General features: G+C 33.9%; 1 protein-coding gene across 6 annotated transcripts in view; it reads left to right on the top strand.

Annotated features, from left to right (window-relative positions):
- Window positions 1-18,404, top strand: part of ZCCHC7 (zinc finger CCHC-type containing 7) — a 247,898-nt gene that overhangs the window by 212,396 nt on the left and 17,098 nt on the right. For all 6 annotated transcript variants that reach the window (XM_015079483.3, XM_027039456.2, XM_053204927.1 and 3 more), the window contains one exon: window positions 6,500-6,535. In XM_015079483.3, the coding sequence (XP_014934969.1) occupies window positions 6,500-6,535 (36 nt within the window). The remainder of the gene's footprint in view (window positions 1-6,499; window positions 6,536-18,404) is intronic.

Here is an 18,404-nt window from a genome sequence, read left to right as displayed (position 1 = left end):
CTTTTATAATATTTAATGTTGTTCTTTTAAGAAAAAAAAGGACAAGCTTCTACACTAAAATTACTACAGTATTGGCACAACTTTGGACCTAAAGGTGATTACTTGTACGCCTGACACGTCCAGCATGCTCTAAGATTCTTGGGAGAAGATGAAAAGGAAATTCCCCCAGGAGATTCCCATGAGAATTAGAGAAGTAGAACTGGATATCGGTGAATAATTACAAATAAAAGGAGTTCATTGTAGTTGGTTAAGATGAATCAGGTTAACTTTCAGTAGTTTTAAACAACTTTCTACATATTTGTTACTTATGATGGACTTTGTGTAATTGGTTTATAAATAAAGTTCTAAACTCCCATTTTAAAATTATTTTACCTTTAGTTTATCTCTCATGAATCTGGTTTAAAGCTTCTGGTACCTGCTAGTGGGCTTAGGGAAGCATTGTGATATTGAACATATGAGAACGAGTTCACAGTTATCTCAGAATGTCAGCACCAGTACCAAAGAGACAATGAAATCAGCTCCTGGCAGTTAAAATTGAGGGATATCATCAACATAGAGTTTTAATAGTTGTTCAGAGGACGTATTGGGTTTTTGTAGAAATTGGAGAGATCTGAAAGCTATAAAAAGAGGGAGTTAGAGTACTAGACAGAAAATAAGACCTTCCTTCACCTACGTACATAGGTTATGTATTCACTACTAATGTGGCTAGATAGATTCCCAAAGTGATAAGGATCTTTCCCTCCGGGTTTCTCCTTCCTGATAGGCACTTTTCTCAGACTTCAGGTGGTAGTTGTCTAGTTATTATAAGAAATAAAGGCAAGAGAGAAAGGCTAGTGAGATGCTGAGATTTTTATTATTTAAACATCGTGGTAAAAAGGAATTAAGTAAGCTTGAGTAAACTGAAGAACAGTATGTCAACTTTGAGAGTGGTATAGAATACTTCTGATTTTCACCAGTAATCAGTATATTTTAAGTTTTTTATTTCAAAATTTAACTATAAAATCTGAGATTAGATTTATCTGACCACATGTTCTTTTCTGTGTATTTTTGAACAACTAAAAACATTACTGAGTGCGCCTCAGTTAAATGTAAAAATAGACACATTGCACATGGTGCGGTAGTTGCTTATCAACATTTCTGAATCCTTTTCTTTCCATAAAGAAGGTAGCTGCAAGCAGCTGTATCCCGACAAAATCTGTATTTTTCATTTGTCCTTTTCTTTTGAATCTTTTTTTCTCACTCTCTTCATCTATATCAACAGCTCACTTAAATGGTGATTTTTAACCAGTCTCTTAGGTTTGGCCACATCTAAGAGTTGACTGTTTTGCAGTAGATTTCACTTATTTCAGCTACCTTATTGATGCCCTTTCCTCATGATCAGTTTTTGCATCAGAAGTATGGAGGGTGCCAAATTGTCATCATCATAGCAATATTTAAGACAGTTGAGTGTTTGCTATGCATCAGGCATTGTCCTAAGGAGTTTATACTTACCAACTCTTCAACTGTCACAACAGCCCTTGAAGAGGTACTCTTATCCCCATGTTATTAGAAAACAGACATACAAATGTATAACTTGCCCAAGATAGTAAGTAGTAGAGTCAGGATTTGAATCCAGCCGTTTTGGCTCTAGAGTCACTGATTTTAGCTGCTACGTTGTCATGTTTCATTTTACTAGTTCTTGTATTGTACACCCTTAGCTAATAACTAGCAGGTACGCTACAGACATCATCAACTATTTGTAAAATTAACTTATGTCAGTAGTCTAGAATTAGTCAAGATGTCTCCAGAAAGATTTGTGATTCTCCTATGTGAAAAAAGTTTTTAAATGGAGATAAGGTTGCTTGAGTTCTATATGATTTGTTTTATTTATTTATTTTTTTTTTGGCTGGTTATTTTGATATAATTTCCTATAAAATAAGAGCTGTTACATTTTCAAATAAAACTGGAATATAATCTATTACAAACTTTATGCCCTCATAACTGCACTTAAGGAGAATATCGAAGAGAAATATCTTTGAGCAAAAAATTAGGCTTGTCAGTTTCCCTGATTACAGAGGATTAAGAGTATAGGGATTGATTAAAATTTGACCTTGGATGGAAAGATGTTTTTATGAATTCTGGTTCATTTTGTCAGTTTAGAGATAGAGACCAATGCGTGGCTTTCCATACTGATAGGTGAAAAAAAAAATTATGTAGATTCTGTACACACTGCCACATATATCTGTTCTATGTTTACAGCTCCTTTTTATTGTGAATGACAAATTCTTACACAGTAAAATAAAACAAACACTATTAAAACAGTGACTTATCTTGAATTTTAATTGTGTATTTCTGTAATTTCAGACCAGAGTGGTCTTTATGGAATTTCGATTGAAGGCTATGCCCAAGATGCTCTCTTCAAAATACTCCTTGAAGGAGAAATTTTATTTCACGTATATTCAGAGTACAGTATATGTATAATAAGATACATAAGTATATTTGTGTATCTGAGTAATGTATATACACAGTGACTACCAAAGTATCTGGACAATCAAATGACTTGATGGCTATAATTCTATGAGGAGCCTGCTGATGAGGCTTCAGAGTAGGGACATTCTTTTTAATGAAGGCACCTAAAATTACGTTAATGTGTGTATGGAAAAGTCAAGATGGTGGCTGAGTCCAGGGACTGGCATGCTTTTCCTGTCTCTTTCCATTCAACAAATTTCAAACGAAAATTTTCTCTCTATTCTCCTTTATTTATGTTATTCACCATCAATGAATATTGCTTGTTTTATTAAATCTTTTGTTTTGCCGCAGTGACTTGAGGGGGCCAGCTCCTAACAACAGAGGCTTTGACAAAGCACCAGAGGATTCTGTTAAAAAGTTGTGTTTCGTAATTGTAGTTGTCGTGTCAGAGCCTAACTGACTTGGAGCTGAAGGATTTTTGTGAGATGAGTAGCTGTGCCAGCAGGGACCCAAGTCTCCTGGGCTGGCCGCGCTCTCATTAAGATTTGCCGCTAGCAGTGGCGGTGTTCAGCATGTATGTGACGTGCATTCTGTTATTGTATGCTTGGCTTGTCAGCCTGCAGCTTTCTGACACTCACTTATGTCACTCTTTATTCAGAGAGGAAGAAGCTTTTGATAATTTGACAAGACAAGCTCTTAAACGATCTAGGTCATGGCCTTCACTGTCTGTGATTGTGAACATATTTCCTGAAAGCCCTGTCACTCATCACAGCTACATTTTCTCCCGGGGAGCCACAGGCCTGTCCTGGTCTCTTGTCAGCTCATACATTTTGGTTATTCATATACCAAATACAGTACTGGGTTTTTTTTTCTTCCCTTTTGCAAATGCTAGCATGTTAGTAAGGCTAATCCTTTCTCCTGTGCTGTGTTCCCAGCAGGGCTGCGTTCAAGGGCTCTCTCTAGTACAAGGCAGACAACTGGCCAAGGGGAGCTGAGGAGGAGGAAAGGCCGCTTAGTGCTGTTTTTGTGTTTGTTCATTGTTGTGGAAATATGAGAACTGGTGGCAAGGGCCTTGTCTATTGAGCACTTGAGTCTTGGTCTGCTGTCAGGGGCTGTTTAAGATTGAGTGTTTTATTTTCTTTGATGTTCACATTTGAGAATAGGGAAGTGGGAATTAAACAACAGATGCACTAAGCCGTTGTTCTCGTAAAACAATAATTAGCACCTGATAAAATTCAATATGGGTTGAAATGCACAATATAAACTCTCAATTCATCTGGTGTGGCAAACTGTGTTGATTCATCTTTGAATTTTATGAATAATAACACTCAGTTATTCATGTATGGTTTATTATACAAAATACAATAGAGGGGAAAACTAGTTGGGCAAAAGTTGGCAAACAATGTAGCACATTGCTAAAACAGATGTACAAGTACACTTTGTGTGTTTTCAGTTGTGAGACTTGAGGAGGCTCTTTGGGTTGCTATCCATCTAAGTGCCAGGAAGGTGAGATCACCAGGACAACCAATAAATACAGTTGTATTTTGATAATTTGTTACATTTTCATCTTAGATGAGTTCCATGGCAGGCTAGTCATTCGTTTCAAATACTTTCAGATAAATTTTTTCATGAGTTCCCGTTGTAATAGTAATAAGCCCCTTGCTTTAGAAATTACTGTATTTTGTCTACATTTTCTGTGCAGCAGATAAATAAATATGGATAGTATGGCATTCCGTTGGATAAAAAGACAAATATGTGCAGTGATGAAGGAATGATAAGAAGCAGAAGCCACAACAAGCAAAAAAATTAACACTTCAAAAATGTATTAGTGATAACAGTCCTAAGTCTTAGAATGTCATATACTTAGAATTAAAGACATGAGCTTTCTATTGGCCCCTATTTTTAAGTGAAAAATATTTCTTCATTTTAACTTTACATAGACATATGTTAAATAGAAAATAGTAAAATGAAACTATGCATGGGAATGTTGAGTAAAAGTACTATAGGAGATAAGATGGGATTTTTTTAAATTGTAATACTATTGTCTAACAAGAGAAAAGAAGTTTCATGTCTCTCCCTACTAATTTTCCATATCAGGCATCATCTTCGTGTACAGAGCAATCAGATGATTGTTCAAAAACCCAAGTAATTCTTTCTTTTATTACTAAATTGCTGCAATACAAGAAAAGGTCACATGGTAGGGTGGCATTCTGCCAGTGTATGACAACTCAGTGATTGTGATTTTTCAACCGTATTATTCTGAGGACATTGTGGTAATCAAGAACTATCCATAACTAATGTATAAATAACTGCTTGCTTATCTCTACCGTGATCCAACTCAAATTATAGATACATAGCAAAAAGCTTATGATAGAAGGTAGGAAATGAATATTTAAAGGTATATTGTACATTAGATCTTTGAGTGTAAATATGTTTATTTAAATAAATTAATATATATATATATATGTTTTATTAAGAACCTTTGTAACCTACAAGTTTGTGACTGTTATTTGGTACCTAACATAATTTTTGCCTTCCAAAGCTACTTTATACTTCTTAAAAATAGTTTCCTTTAGATCAGTGCTGTTCATCCAGAAATCACTGTGTTCAAGTGGCTTTTTTTAGTCAGACACTTTAGTTTGCAAGAATATGACTTTTAAGTTGGAAAGCTGACCGCTAAATAGTCTAATTTACATACCTTTCTTTAGAAAGGTATGTCCTTTCTTTAGAAAAGGACATAGGATAGTTAAACTTAAAATACATGATGGATAAAATTTTCAGCATGGTTAGAACTTTCTACTCTTTTTTTGTCTAATCACTTATGATGATATAATCAGAAGAGGTTTTGCCATTCAAAAATTATTTTCTGAATTATTTACACACCCATAATATTTTTAGATTATATGAATTATCTTTATTAGTTTTATCACTAGCCTGAAAAATAAACGAAAGAGGAATGACAAATCAGGTAAAGAATTGTTCAAGGTATAAGTCAAAGATGATAAAGGTTTAAGAAAGACTCAACTCATTCTAATTTTAGGCATGCATATGTGTGTGTATATACATGCATATGTATGTAGATACACATATTAAAACAAAAGTTATAAATTCACATTTACTTTAAGAATTGTCATTTACTTAGCTTGGTGGTTTAATATATTTAAATTGTTGCTGTAATATAATTATAAAAAATACTTACTGTCATCAGCTGTTCTTTTTCTCAGAAGACAGCAGACCAAGAAAATACAAGAACTTGGTTAGAAAAGTGTTTCCTTAGCAGAGTCATAATTTAAGTATAAGGAAAGAGGATTAGTATTTGTGCACATAAGAAAATGCCTCCTAACTGGTGTTTGTTGTTGCTGCTGCTATTGCTTGTGGTTGTTTTTGTTTTGTTACCTATTCTTTTACAAAGTTATTGAGGTTTTATTGGTTTTTTAAAGTGATTTGCCTATAAATGTACAGATGGAGGAGACAGCTTTTAAGGGAAAAGGCATGGACTTTAGATTGAGGTTGTTTTTAGTTTAGTTTTGGTGTAATTCTCTCTTTACCCTATTTCATAGGTTAGCAGCCAATGATTAGGTAAAAAGATGGCAACAGACATCAGAAATATATAACCACAGCAAAGGCTTCTTTAAAGCCGTTGCTATTAAATTGTTTTTTTTTTCAGTCATACTACCAAGGTTCCAAATGTTCTTTTAAAAGGTGTATTTAGTGATTCTTACTGATTTTGACCACTGCTGTTCATTTATCAGTTTAACTGAGTTATGGCTCTTAATCACATCTTAGTGCCCAAAACTTCTAACCTGAAAAGAAAAAAAGAGAGAGAAAACTTTGTTACTGGCTTTCTGACAATGGTAGGGAGTGTGTTAAACCAGTGTAAAATTCAATTAAACTGTCTAGCCAGGTTTTTGAAGCTGAAATGCAGACCCTTTCTGTTAAGCTTCTTATTTTCCTGTGACCGACACCGGTGGATGCTGGGTTATGCCAAAACCAACAGGCTGTAAAGTACCTTGTTTCATGCTCCCAGCTGATCAATATTTTTATTTTCCAGGCTTGCCCAGAAATCTGGAGGCAGTATCACCTAACGGTGAGTAGAAACACCTTTTTTTTTTATTTTCCCCAAGACCTAGCCTATTTATCCTTCTCTGAACTGCTGACCATAAAATATAGACAAGCATCTTCTACTGGAAGATAATAAACATCCAAGAGTTTTTGCACTGAGAAAGCAATAATATACTTTTTCTCTTCTTCCCTGCCCAGTGCTCTGTTCTATATCTTCCTGTTCTGAAAAGAGTTGTTTTTTATTACTCACATCATTTAATGATTACATCATGATATTTCTCCGTCTTCCTACACTACACTCATGAAATTAAAGGGAAAAAGTATGCTAGGAGCCATAAAAAATAATAGTAATCCTGTGTCTTTAAAGTGTTGTATTATCTACGGTCCCTAAGCATACAGTCCATCATATCTTCCATAATCATTTTTCTGGCTTTATTGAAATTTTTGCACATATTTTTTTTAATGAAGCTAAGAAAAGCTTAGTGTATCTTTTGCATAGAACAATTCAACTGTCATATCCTTAAGCTCCTCTTGACTTATTCAAAGTGTATAAACATCTGCTTAATACCATTCAAGTTATTCAATTCTCTGGTTTCCTTTTATTGTGAATTTAGGCTAAGTAGAAGTAGAAAACATAATTTACTATGGAATCAATTGGCTAGTGCTCAATATTATGAAGTCAGTTTATTTTTAATATTCAGCTTCAATAATTTCAATAATTCACCATAGTAGTCATTTTTTAATATATTAAATGTGTTATACTGTGCAAGATGAGATAATAAAAAGTATTCTTGTAGTTCTGCAGTTGCAACAGTGTTATAAAAGCTCTTCCTTAAGGTTTAACGTATTAAGAGGGTTTGGTTATAGGAAGACAGTTAGTAAAAATAGAAAGGACGAAGTTTTTACAAAACATGTCTTCTTACTGCTCTCCCCTTGTAGAAATAAAAAGTAAACCAAGCAGTGACTCAGACTACCAATAAGATTGTCACAGGCCCAAGAAGCAATGAACAATGCCCGATGGTTTGTTTTCATATTGTTATCACTATTCAGTTTATTTAAAGATTCTCAGTAGAAAGCTGTAATTCCTCAACTGTCCTTCAGTCCCAAATTGGGTTTTGTGAAAATATTTAGTGTTATACCAAAATACACACGCGCGTGCGCACACACACGTATCCCCCTATATATGTTACACATATATGTTCTAGGTGTAACTCTTATGGATACATTGTATTTATACTTATATAGCAATTTTTTTATCCTAACATACTATGGTGAAATCCTTATAGCCTAAACTTGATTGAAATCCAATCATATATTTTTCAAAATGATAGTCACTTTTTATAATTATATAGCAGTTTTTTTATCAGTATTTTTATTAAATTACAGCCTAATGGATTTGACACTGTTTCTTTTCCCTTTTCCCCTAAGTTAGAGAATTCCAGTCTTGAAAACTTGACATGTGGGAAGTACTATTTTAAAGCCACTGTTTTCATTACTTGCACCTATATTCTTTAATATAGCTGTCATAGAAGAATAAAAATTGGTATTTAGTATAACAAATATTTGAAGGTTTGTTTAATAGTGTAGCTTTTGAAAAACATAAATTGTAAAGAGAATAGTTGGGAAAAAATAAATGAAAACAAAATGAATTTCTCTTTTAGAGAGTTACAGTATATTCTATTTATAGGTATAACAAAATTATTTTGAAAAATCCATTTTTCTCAATCTGGAATTCTGATTAGTTTTCAAAATAATATTGAAGGTAACTATCACAATTTATAATTATCAAGTCGAAGTTAGTAATTGGTAATTTAGAATTAGTTTACTATGCAAATATACATGCTAAGCTAGTACACTTATAAACATGTATATATCAGTATCAATTTTCATCTAGAATAAAAGTTAAATAATTATGTAGATAGGCAAATCCAAATGTGTGTAATTAAGCAGTATTTAATCTTGAATAAAAGCAGGATGCATGGTGAGTTTAGTCATCTTCAGCTCTTTTACTAGGCGATGGACTGCCATCTATTGACTTATAGTAGCCCTCACATGTGAATGTGGCATCACTCAGCAATGACCAAGTAATGAAGCCTAGGTTAGAATTGCCACTGTACATTCCTTTAAACCACTCTTCCTAAAACTCTGGAAATTTCCGCATTGAATCATTGATCCATTTGTTTTTCTAACCCAAAATGTCCATTTCTTACCCAAAATGAACTGTGCTTTGGGGGGAATAAATTGATTAGTATATCCAGTTTGAAAATGAGAACTTTTCAGTTACTTTTATCTGGTTTTTATCAGTAAGACTAGAAGGACATTTACACAGCCTCAAGTTTAACAACTGTAATTTAAGGTCTATTTGGGAATTGCTCTCTTTCTTTAAAAAAAAACCACAGTTTATAGGTTAAATAGAGTGTTATTTCTCAAATACACAACAGTGGTGGTGAAGCTGAATGGTGTAAGTGGACTTGCAAAATGTTCCAAATCATAAATTTCTTAAAACACATTCTAAAAGTAAGACAAAAGTTAAAGAGAAAATGTTCACTATTTTCAGCAATTAAATGAGATGAAATAAAGTTTCCTTAACAACTTGTATCTGAATAGAACAGCTTTTTAGCCAAACTTGACCGGACTTCACTACATTAAAAAAAAAAACAAAAAACTAAGACCATCATTCTAAAGGTACATGCCAGTAAAACTCTAATAAAAAGATACTACATAGATAGATAGATGTGTGTGTGAGTGTGTGTGCATGCATATTATAACAACTAATTTGGCTATGGCTATAAAATTGTCATGTAATTTAATGACTTTAGATGATCACTTTGGAGCTCTGCATAGGAAAAAGAAAAATCTATGATATTATTTAGCAATTAAATAATTTCCCCAATTAGTTTATGTATTTACCTCCTTCAGAAATGTTTATAACATTTTTTAAATCTTCAATACTATAGCATTGTTCTTGTATTTTACTTTCTGTTATATTTTCAGGTTTTGGTAAAGCCTGACTTTGAATATTCTTTTTCATGTTTCAGATAACTCATTCTAGATAAAAATTTCCCTCTTTATTCAAGAAGGAAAACCCCTTCCCCCATTCCCTGTCATTTCTAGTTTCATTTATATTAAAAATCCTAGGCCAAAATGGCCACCAACAGAGTTTTACAACCAACAGAATTTTTAACTAGTAGAGGCTATAATTTGACATGCTTTGGACATTTTGTTAATCTTGTTTTTAATCTACTTACTTTAAAAAAGTAACCAGGAGTTTGCTATCTGGGGGCTGTGTGTGTGTTAAGAATCAAAAAGGACAATGCATCTTTTATGTTTAATTTTGCGCCTGGATTGCTTTGTATGCATTGTTAAAATGTTACAACCTACCACCTTTTACTTTAACTAAAAGTTTAAATAGGAAGCAAATGTAACCTTTTTGGAAGAATTACCTTTTAAATGGTTTCTTTATATATAGTGTTTCAAATGCCTAGACTTCACTTCAAAAAGTAAAATGGTTGCTGTCAGGGAAACGGTAAGGAGTATGGTTTCCTTGCCTTCCTGTTTAGCCTAGGAAAAAGCTTGTGACCAGAGTTTACTAGTAATCGATACTGTCTTACCTGAACCAGTTGAGTGTCAGAGTGTGGACCATAATTAACAATATTGTTTCATCTTACCACTCAGTTTTCTCTCCTTACCTGGAAACATTACTTTAGAAATGTATTTTCTGGGTTTTCACATTATGGAAATGAGAGTTTTACACTAAACAAGAATGTTACTCTAAAGTAAGTAACCCTGAATGTGAACAGATTTAAATTTAACTTTAGAGCGATGTTTTGTAGTCCAAAAGGAAGGAATAATAAAGTGGGATTTGGTTGTGAGGCTATAGTTATCCAAAAGTCTTTATCCTACAATTGTGATGAAGATAGGATGGGTAACAGTTTTCTAACTGCCTAAAACTAAAGTGGGTTTTTAAAAATACAAAATTTCCAAAAGTCAGCCTCAAGCCAGAATCTTTTCTTTTTGTGGGGGGAAAAAAGTCCCTCTTTCTCTCTTAATTGAATACATGTTGGGAGTCCTACACCTCTTTCTGGGAGCTCTTCGGCTACATGAGCAGAACCGCAACACCCGCAAGAACCCCATCCACATTAGATACCAAGTGACATGCCTTTTTTCATGTGTGTGCTTAAGAAAATAGAACTGGTTACACGTTGTATTTTAAAGTGTTAGAACTCCATAGAAGAGTGAGAACTAGGCCTCACTCTGTTTTAGAATTATTTAAATCAACTTTTTTTTTTCTTGTACCATATCTTGAGGACTGGCATACAGATTATCATAAACTAACACTTTGCAAATTCATTTTGGGAGCTCTTTGCTAGTTCAATTCAGTTTGCCAACTGCCTCAAGAACCAGGAGCACCCTTGTTTAAACTGTAGGGGTTCCCCCCTCTGTAGCTGGTGTTGCTATTTCAGTGTTTTGATTGGTTAAGTGTTGCTATTGAGATATTACATCTCTGTCAAATTTTCAGAGATTTAGTTTTCATTAAAAATGTCCTTAACACTGAAATGCTGCTGAGGTGAGTGTAATCATGCTCTGATGATTCAGAAGGAACAGGACTGTTTTGTAGTACCTCGGGGCCGTCTTCTCATTGTAGTACTTACTATAAAATATATCAGACCACTTTATGTTTCAAGTTACTTGGCATCTGAATAAAAAGAATTTCTGAATGAGCACTGATGACTGTTTTCTAATACTTCATATATGGTGACAGAGATAGAAGATACGTTTGAACTGTGACTAAAATTGTAAAATATTTTTCAGGTGGAAAATGTATGTGAATACTTTTATATTTATTTAAGTACTCAACTTGTTCTCTAAAGAATTTAGTGTCAACATTTAGCTAGCAATTTTTTTACTTCAATCTTACCATGTTTAGAATTTACTATAAATGTAATTACTACACTTACAGAGTAGGTCACCTGAGTTTTATTTTTAAGTCTTTATTTCAGTGTCATGCTGGACCACATTTTTCTAGAACTTATCATTGGAAGCAATTGGAAAATGCAATTTCAAAGCAAATGAAACCTGGAATTATCAATTTCAATAAATGAGATTCATTTAAAAATAAATACAATTTGCTAAATCATCAAAAAGCAATTTTCTAAAGCTTCTGTAAAAGGAAGAGGGGGGAAAAAGTGAACACTGTGAATTACAAATGCACATGTTATTTTTCCTCTCACAGTGTTATCCTCAAAATTTAGAGATTGTATGTACACAAACTTATTTATAAATGGGAATAGAATAAAATTTAGATTTAGATATTAAATTTATTTGTATTTATTGAAGCACATAGGAAAACCTTCATACTTTCTTCTTTTCTAAGAAATACTGAGGTGTCATCCCCTTCAGAGAAAATTTCCAACTTATTTTATCAATGTTTTAATGCAAACATTAATTTGTTTTAAATGAGAAATCAATATGGCGTATTTTGAGTATGTTTTTTTTCCTGTGTTAATATTTTTATTATCAAGTGTTTTATAACATTAGTTCTATTGTAAATATAAGTATCTCAGGTAATCAGGCAATGAAAAGTATGCAGCATTCACACAATTTTTAAAAGATTCATTATAAAAATGTTTTGGCCTAGATGCAGCTGTGTTTTTGCCATCTTCTAAATATCTGAAGATATGTCCAAATAACCCCTCATCATTTCTGCTCATTTTCTTGGTAGCACATGTTGTTCAGTAATAAACTGATTGAAACTGAAGCTCTACTACAACAACTAACTTTTCTCATTTGACAGTCCCTGTGCCTTTTTGTCTGCCTTTAGTAGCTGGGGGCAAAGACCATTCATTATATTTAGGACTTACATATTTACAATATGGGCTTCAAGTGTTACTTCTGTTTTAAAAATTTAAGGGAATACTCATTACGGTCTTCCTTTTCTTTCTTGTTAGCAAATGTTTCTCCTGAGGATGATAAAAAGATATAAATTACATTTGAACTTTTTACTACCCTTCTCTCTCTTCCCTAGGTATGTTCACCTTTTTGATACTTAAATTGATACTTAAATTCTGTAGTGATTAAATTCTATTTGTAAGTATTTATATTTTTAATATATATAACATTTTTAAAGCCTATTCTTCTTGAGGAACACATACATTATTCATTTAATCCCAAATAAAACTGTTGTTGTTTTTCACTCACAACTCTACACTTTTAAATAGTGCCCCTGTTATCACAAAAATGAATATAAACAGGTAGCCTGAAAATTTTCAAACTGCAGTTTAATACTGTATAGTATCTGACTATAAAGTAAGTTGTAGTTTAAAAATCTGGAATGTTAAATGATGCCTATTCTTGGTCATGTTAACCATACATAAAGAGAGTAGAAGTAGTATGTAGAATACTTTTAGTATATTTAAGTGATTCTTTTTCATGTGTATTTTGAACAGGTGATTCATGTCATTCCTTAAATAAATATATTCCAACTGATTGAGTTTATCATAATCGTCTCTGGACATTCCAGTGCAAGAATAAAAGTAGATAAAGCATACTGGACCAATAATATTTGTATTAAACTTTCCTTCTAGTAGTCATGCATGTAAATGACATGGTAGATTACAGTAATTCCTAACAGGTCTTAAGTATTTAGGAATCACTTAGTTACTCACAGTCATGATCAACTATAACCTTTAAGGGTTTTGGTCAATCATTTGAATAATCTTCAGGAAAAGACTCCTGAAAGAATCCCTTGACTTGTTGATATGAATAGTCTCTCTGAACTAGTGTTGTATGTTCTGTTACAGTATAAACTGTATTAGTAATCTTAAATTGAATTAAGTTTAAGATTTTAAAAGCAAAATCTCTTAAATGACTAAAGGTTAATGAACTATTGATAAAATCAGTCAGATTTTAGACTTGAAATTCATTTGCCATTTGATCTCCACATACAAAAAAGTCATGGGAGTTATGTTTTTGTACATATGTAATTTTTTTGCAACAAAATAGAACTCAGCAATGGTCGTTTAGGGCCAACGTCCTTAGTTTTTTGGAAATACCAAAAATATTATATGAAGAAAATGCCACATGTTTAGAGACCATTTGATCAAAAAATTTTTTAGTATCTTTGGAATTAATATAGGCCTTTGCCTTAATTGATATACCAGTATACTGGTAGATCACATTTCAAATAGGAGTTTTTCCATGGGAATGTTCAGAAATCCCTGCTAGCTTTGTAAAAAGAATTCATGTGTGTGTGTCAAATGGTAATAAAGTTACCAAATTATTTTTTTTATTTTTTAATTTATTTTTGAGAGGACACAAGTGGGGGAGGAGCAGAGAGAAAGAGAGAAAGAGAGAGACAGAATCTGAAGCAGGCTCTAGACCCTGAGCTGTCAGCACAGAGCCCCATGTGGGGCTCAAAACCGTGAACTGTGAGATCATGACCTGAGCCGAAGTCAGATGCTCAACTGACTGAGCCACCAAGGCATCCCTTCTTTTTTCTTTTTTTTAGTTTATTTACTTATTTTGAGAGAGAGAGAGAGAGCATGTGTGAGTGAGAGAGGGGCAGAATGAGGGGGAGAGAGAATCCCAAGTACACTCTGCACTACGGCCCAATGCAGGGTTCAAGCCCATGAACCATGAAACCATGACATAAGCCAAAATCAAGAGTTGGAGGCTTAACCAACTGAACCACCCAGGCACCCCAGCTACCACATTAGTTTCATTCCTTTTTTCAAAAGTCATATGAAATCAAATCTATTATATGGATTATGAGGTCATGTTTATAACTTTGTAATATACCCATCTCTATAAATGCCGATTTTATATAAATACTGTTCTTTACATGTATTTGTGGATTACCCCCACATTTCTTTTCACTTAGGGGAACTAAATTTTGGATCATTTATTAACTTTGTTCATACAGTAAAATCTCAAATTTATCTTTCTTGGATCTCTCCCATTTCCTTTATTTATAACTATACCACATTTCCTCCTTGTTTACTAAAGTCCTTAAGAAACATGCAGTAAAATTGATTTGGAGTGGCAAACTCATTCAGAGGAAATTACTAGGGAATGTTTATTACAGAGAAAAGAATGCCAGCTTTGAGATCAGACATTGGCTCAAATTCTGTCTCTTGAATTTACTAGATAGTCAAACCTAGTTAAAATATTTGGCTTCTAAGATCCTTGGTTTCTTCATCTGAAAAATGGGAATGGTGCCTTCTTGTTGTAAGTATGTAATGAGTCAATAAGTATAAAGTACTTGGCACAGTACTTAGCACATAGCCCATATTCAACACTGTGTGAGCTCCAATAAAGCAAACCCATAGACGCCTCGCACCTGTAGAGATGACCTCTGGGCTAATAGCCCAAACTCAGACTATTGTAATGTCTTTTGAGAAGACTATTGTTTACCTGAAATGAGGAGATTCATAATGACCTCTTTACTTTCTGTCTCCTAAAATTGTTTCCTTTTTATAATTACTGAAGTTAAAATACTCACAAGCACTGTCTTTTGTTAACAAAATTATTTACCTCGCTTTTCATTTTCTAATTATTTATCCTCCTATATATACCTATATACCTATATACCTACAGAAATGTAGGTAATGTTTAAGTATAGCAAACTTTTTTTTTAATTCGATTTGCTCAAAAAAATCATTATAAAGACATTTAAGAAGTAGGTCACAAAAGATATTTAGGCTACTTCTTCTCCTAATGAAAATGACTATATAAAATTTGTGCCATGTAAAGAAATACTAATTTTGAAAAATATATGATCTAACTATATACATTAGTAAACATTCAGTTCTTAAATGGTAACTTCAGTGTCATCTGAATATAGTCATCTGTCATAAGCAAATGAAATTATATAAATCTTTTGCTTTTTTAATATATATTGATTTTAATATGAAATCAAGTAATTCCCACTCACACGTAAACCAGTTCTATAGGGGTAGAGGGTTTATGTTAATCAGGTGAAAATAACATCTCAGTTTTTTTGTACTTCAGATAAAACTGCTTCATGCCTTCACATGACTGATGCCAGAAACGAGCCTGATTTCACAGCAAGATGTGGAGGTGTAAGAGCTCCACCACTTCTACACTGTTTTTATTCTCAATAGGTCCAGCAAAAAAGACAACACAAAATTAAGCATCTTCTCAATGCCTGTGATTTGTATTCTTGCAAAGAGCGTTCCTATTTCCTGTTGTTCTTTATTTTAAAGACAAGCAGGAGCTAAGATAGGGCATATTGTAAAAGCAAAAAAAGCATTACTTTCCCCCTCTTTAGACAGGTCCTTCCAGCTGTGGAGTTCTCTGCCTTTGTGACTGTGGGTTAAGAGTATTTCACATGAATAAGCGGGTTTGGATGGGGAGGGGGAATGCTGTGTGTTGTGAGTCATGTGAAGTTATGGTAAAAATGAAAATACTGGTGTTTATTTGAATCCTCTGTGTTGTAGCTAATAAATATAACAGAGTTACAGTTCTATTATTCTACAGTTTTCCAGTGATGGTTTATATACCATTATATGCAAAATATATAAGCAAATTTGAATATGTTAAGTAGTTCGTATGGTTGGAAGATATATACTAATGTGGTTTCTATGTTTTATAGTCTACCCCAATAAACCTTCAGATGAAGTATCCATGGATTCACACATGTATGTGTTCTTTTCTGTCCCTTCCCCCACATCCTGTCTTCACACCCTCCTCATCCCTCCACCCTGCTTCAAAGCTTGTGGTCCCTTTTCCATCCGCGTACTAAAAGGTTCTTTGTAAACCAGGCCATTTGTCCATCATTGTTTGGGGTCCAAACAGTGGTAAGATACCCTGTCACCGATCCCGCGTGCTATGAATGGCAGCTCCTCTCCGGACAATTGGCGGAGGGGCCGAGAAATATTCCTGAGAGGATTATTTAACCTTTCAATTTAGAGGGCACAAAGCCTGGCTGATTAATGAACTTTCTGATGGGCGCCGATAAGCGGATCTATTTCTTTATTTCCCCTAAAAGTGATTCCTTCTCCTGTCCATATTACTATAATCTTAAACCTAAAATGTGGCAAATAGATTAAAAAACAGCACTAAAGAGTTTATCTGGCTGGCAAACTGAAGGAGCGAAATTAAAATTGGTAATGACAGCAGTGGCTCAGCCTCATATGTGGTTTTTAAATGCACTGTGTATTTTGAAGAGACTTATTCTCCAGCGCGCCTGGTAATGACTGCTTTTGGTGCACAGTCTGGGGCTGGCTCCTGTTATCCCCACCCTCCCCCCCCCCCCCCAAAAATGAGTTGTGTTATCTGGATGGCTGCAGACACATCCGCGGCCCCCGCTCTCACTGCACGGGCAGACAAGGTCGATAGCATTACAAGGTATTTGTGGCAGCGCTTGTTTCAGTTTTCAGAGCTGCCAGTTTCCAGGCGGATTTGAATTACAAAAGAAGAAGCTGGCATGAAAATTGAAAGGTTTTATCGGCTGGTCTGAAGCCTCATAGCACATTGCTTATTTATGCAGTCCATTTGCACCAGGAAATATAAAAAGGAAATACATTTTTAAAATAAGGCCATAAAGACCCAGATATGTTTAAGATGGCAAATAAAATATAGATACCTATAATATCTTTCCAGGAAACGATTTTCACTTAATGTTGCACATTACTTCAGAAGAGCATTTATGTTGCTGTCATAAATTTGCGCGTTCGTGTCACTGTGTAGGTAGTCCCTGGGGATTAAGAAGGAAGCCTTTGCTAACTTACTTTAAAATTAAAATAGACGGAGGGATAGCCCTGCAGTTTGAGAGCTACATTGGAAATATTTAAATAGGGTGGTAAATTAAACTTAAACTAACATTTTTGCATTCCATGTAAAATTAGCTATGGCCCAGTGAATAAATGCCACTACCTTTGGAGAAAATTGGGATGCTTTTTAAGCCATGAAGATTTGGAGCATTCAGGGAGTGAATTACTGTGATCCTTACTGTCTTGCATATGCTCATTGTTCTCTGCTTACTGAGGTTTTCTTTTTTTGTTGTTGGTTTTTTTTTTTTTCGGGGGGGGGGTTAGGGGGAAATGTAGGGTGGGATCTCATTTACAGAAAGAAAAGTGATAAATAAGTTTAATAGCTTCTTTTTATGAAACCTGTGCTTCATTTATTTTAGTCTTCATATATATCGCCTTTTAGACTTTTCCCTAATGCTTAATGTTGTGAATATATACCATCTTTTCAGTATTGAGAGTTACCAACAATTTACCTCTCTTTGTATTCCTTTAGTATAGTCTCAACTTAGTGAAAAAGATACACTCAGGCAATCCCTTATACTCTTGGTTACATAAAATGAAGATACACGTATACAAACACACAGTACTGAAAGGCCTTGAATAATCAATGGTCTTACCACTGGTCATTTGCAACCTTCGACCCATTGGTTTGTAAAACTTAGTATCTGAAAGAGGTGTAAGGAGGAAGTTAGATGTGTATAGAAAATATCAAATCAATAAAGCAACACTTTTCATTCTGCTGTAGTTCAAATGAACACTGTTTTAGAATCCATTTTCCAATAAAGCAAATTACTCTCAGCTAAACCATGAAAGATGCAATTTTTTGCAATTTTCATTTTCACCAGTGTCTGGTACCTTTCTCATGTTTTCATGACCTGGACTAATTATTTCATGTAGTTTTTTTTAACAGAGAAAATATCAAAAGCATACACGTCTGCTGCATGCTAATGATGTGCTGTACATTTTTTCATGAATTTTCATAAGGATTTTTTTCTACGTAGCATGTGTGGCTTAATGATGTAATCACCCGATAGACTAGAAAATGCTCCAAAGGAGACGTTCCGGTCTGTTGTGTACATAATACATGTTTCAAAAATCTGCCTAATTAAGGAATTACCCAAT

This window comes from Acinonyx jubatus, chromosome D4, assembly GCF_027475565.1.
Source record: "Acinonyx jubatus isolate Ajub_Pintada_27869175 chromosome D4, VMU_Ajub_asm_v1.0, whole genome shotgun sequence".
Classification (NCBI taxonomy): Eukaryota; Metazoa; Chordata; class Mammalia; order Carnivora; family Felidae; genus Acinonyx; species Acinonyx jubatus.
The sequence above is the reverse complement of the archived record's forward strand: the minus strand, read 5'-3'. Positions and strand labels throughout refer to the sequence as shown.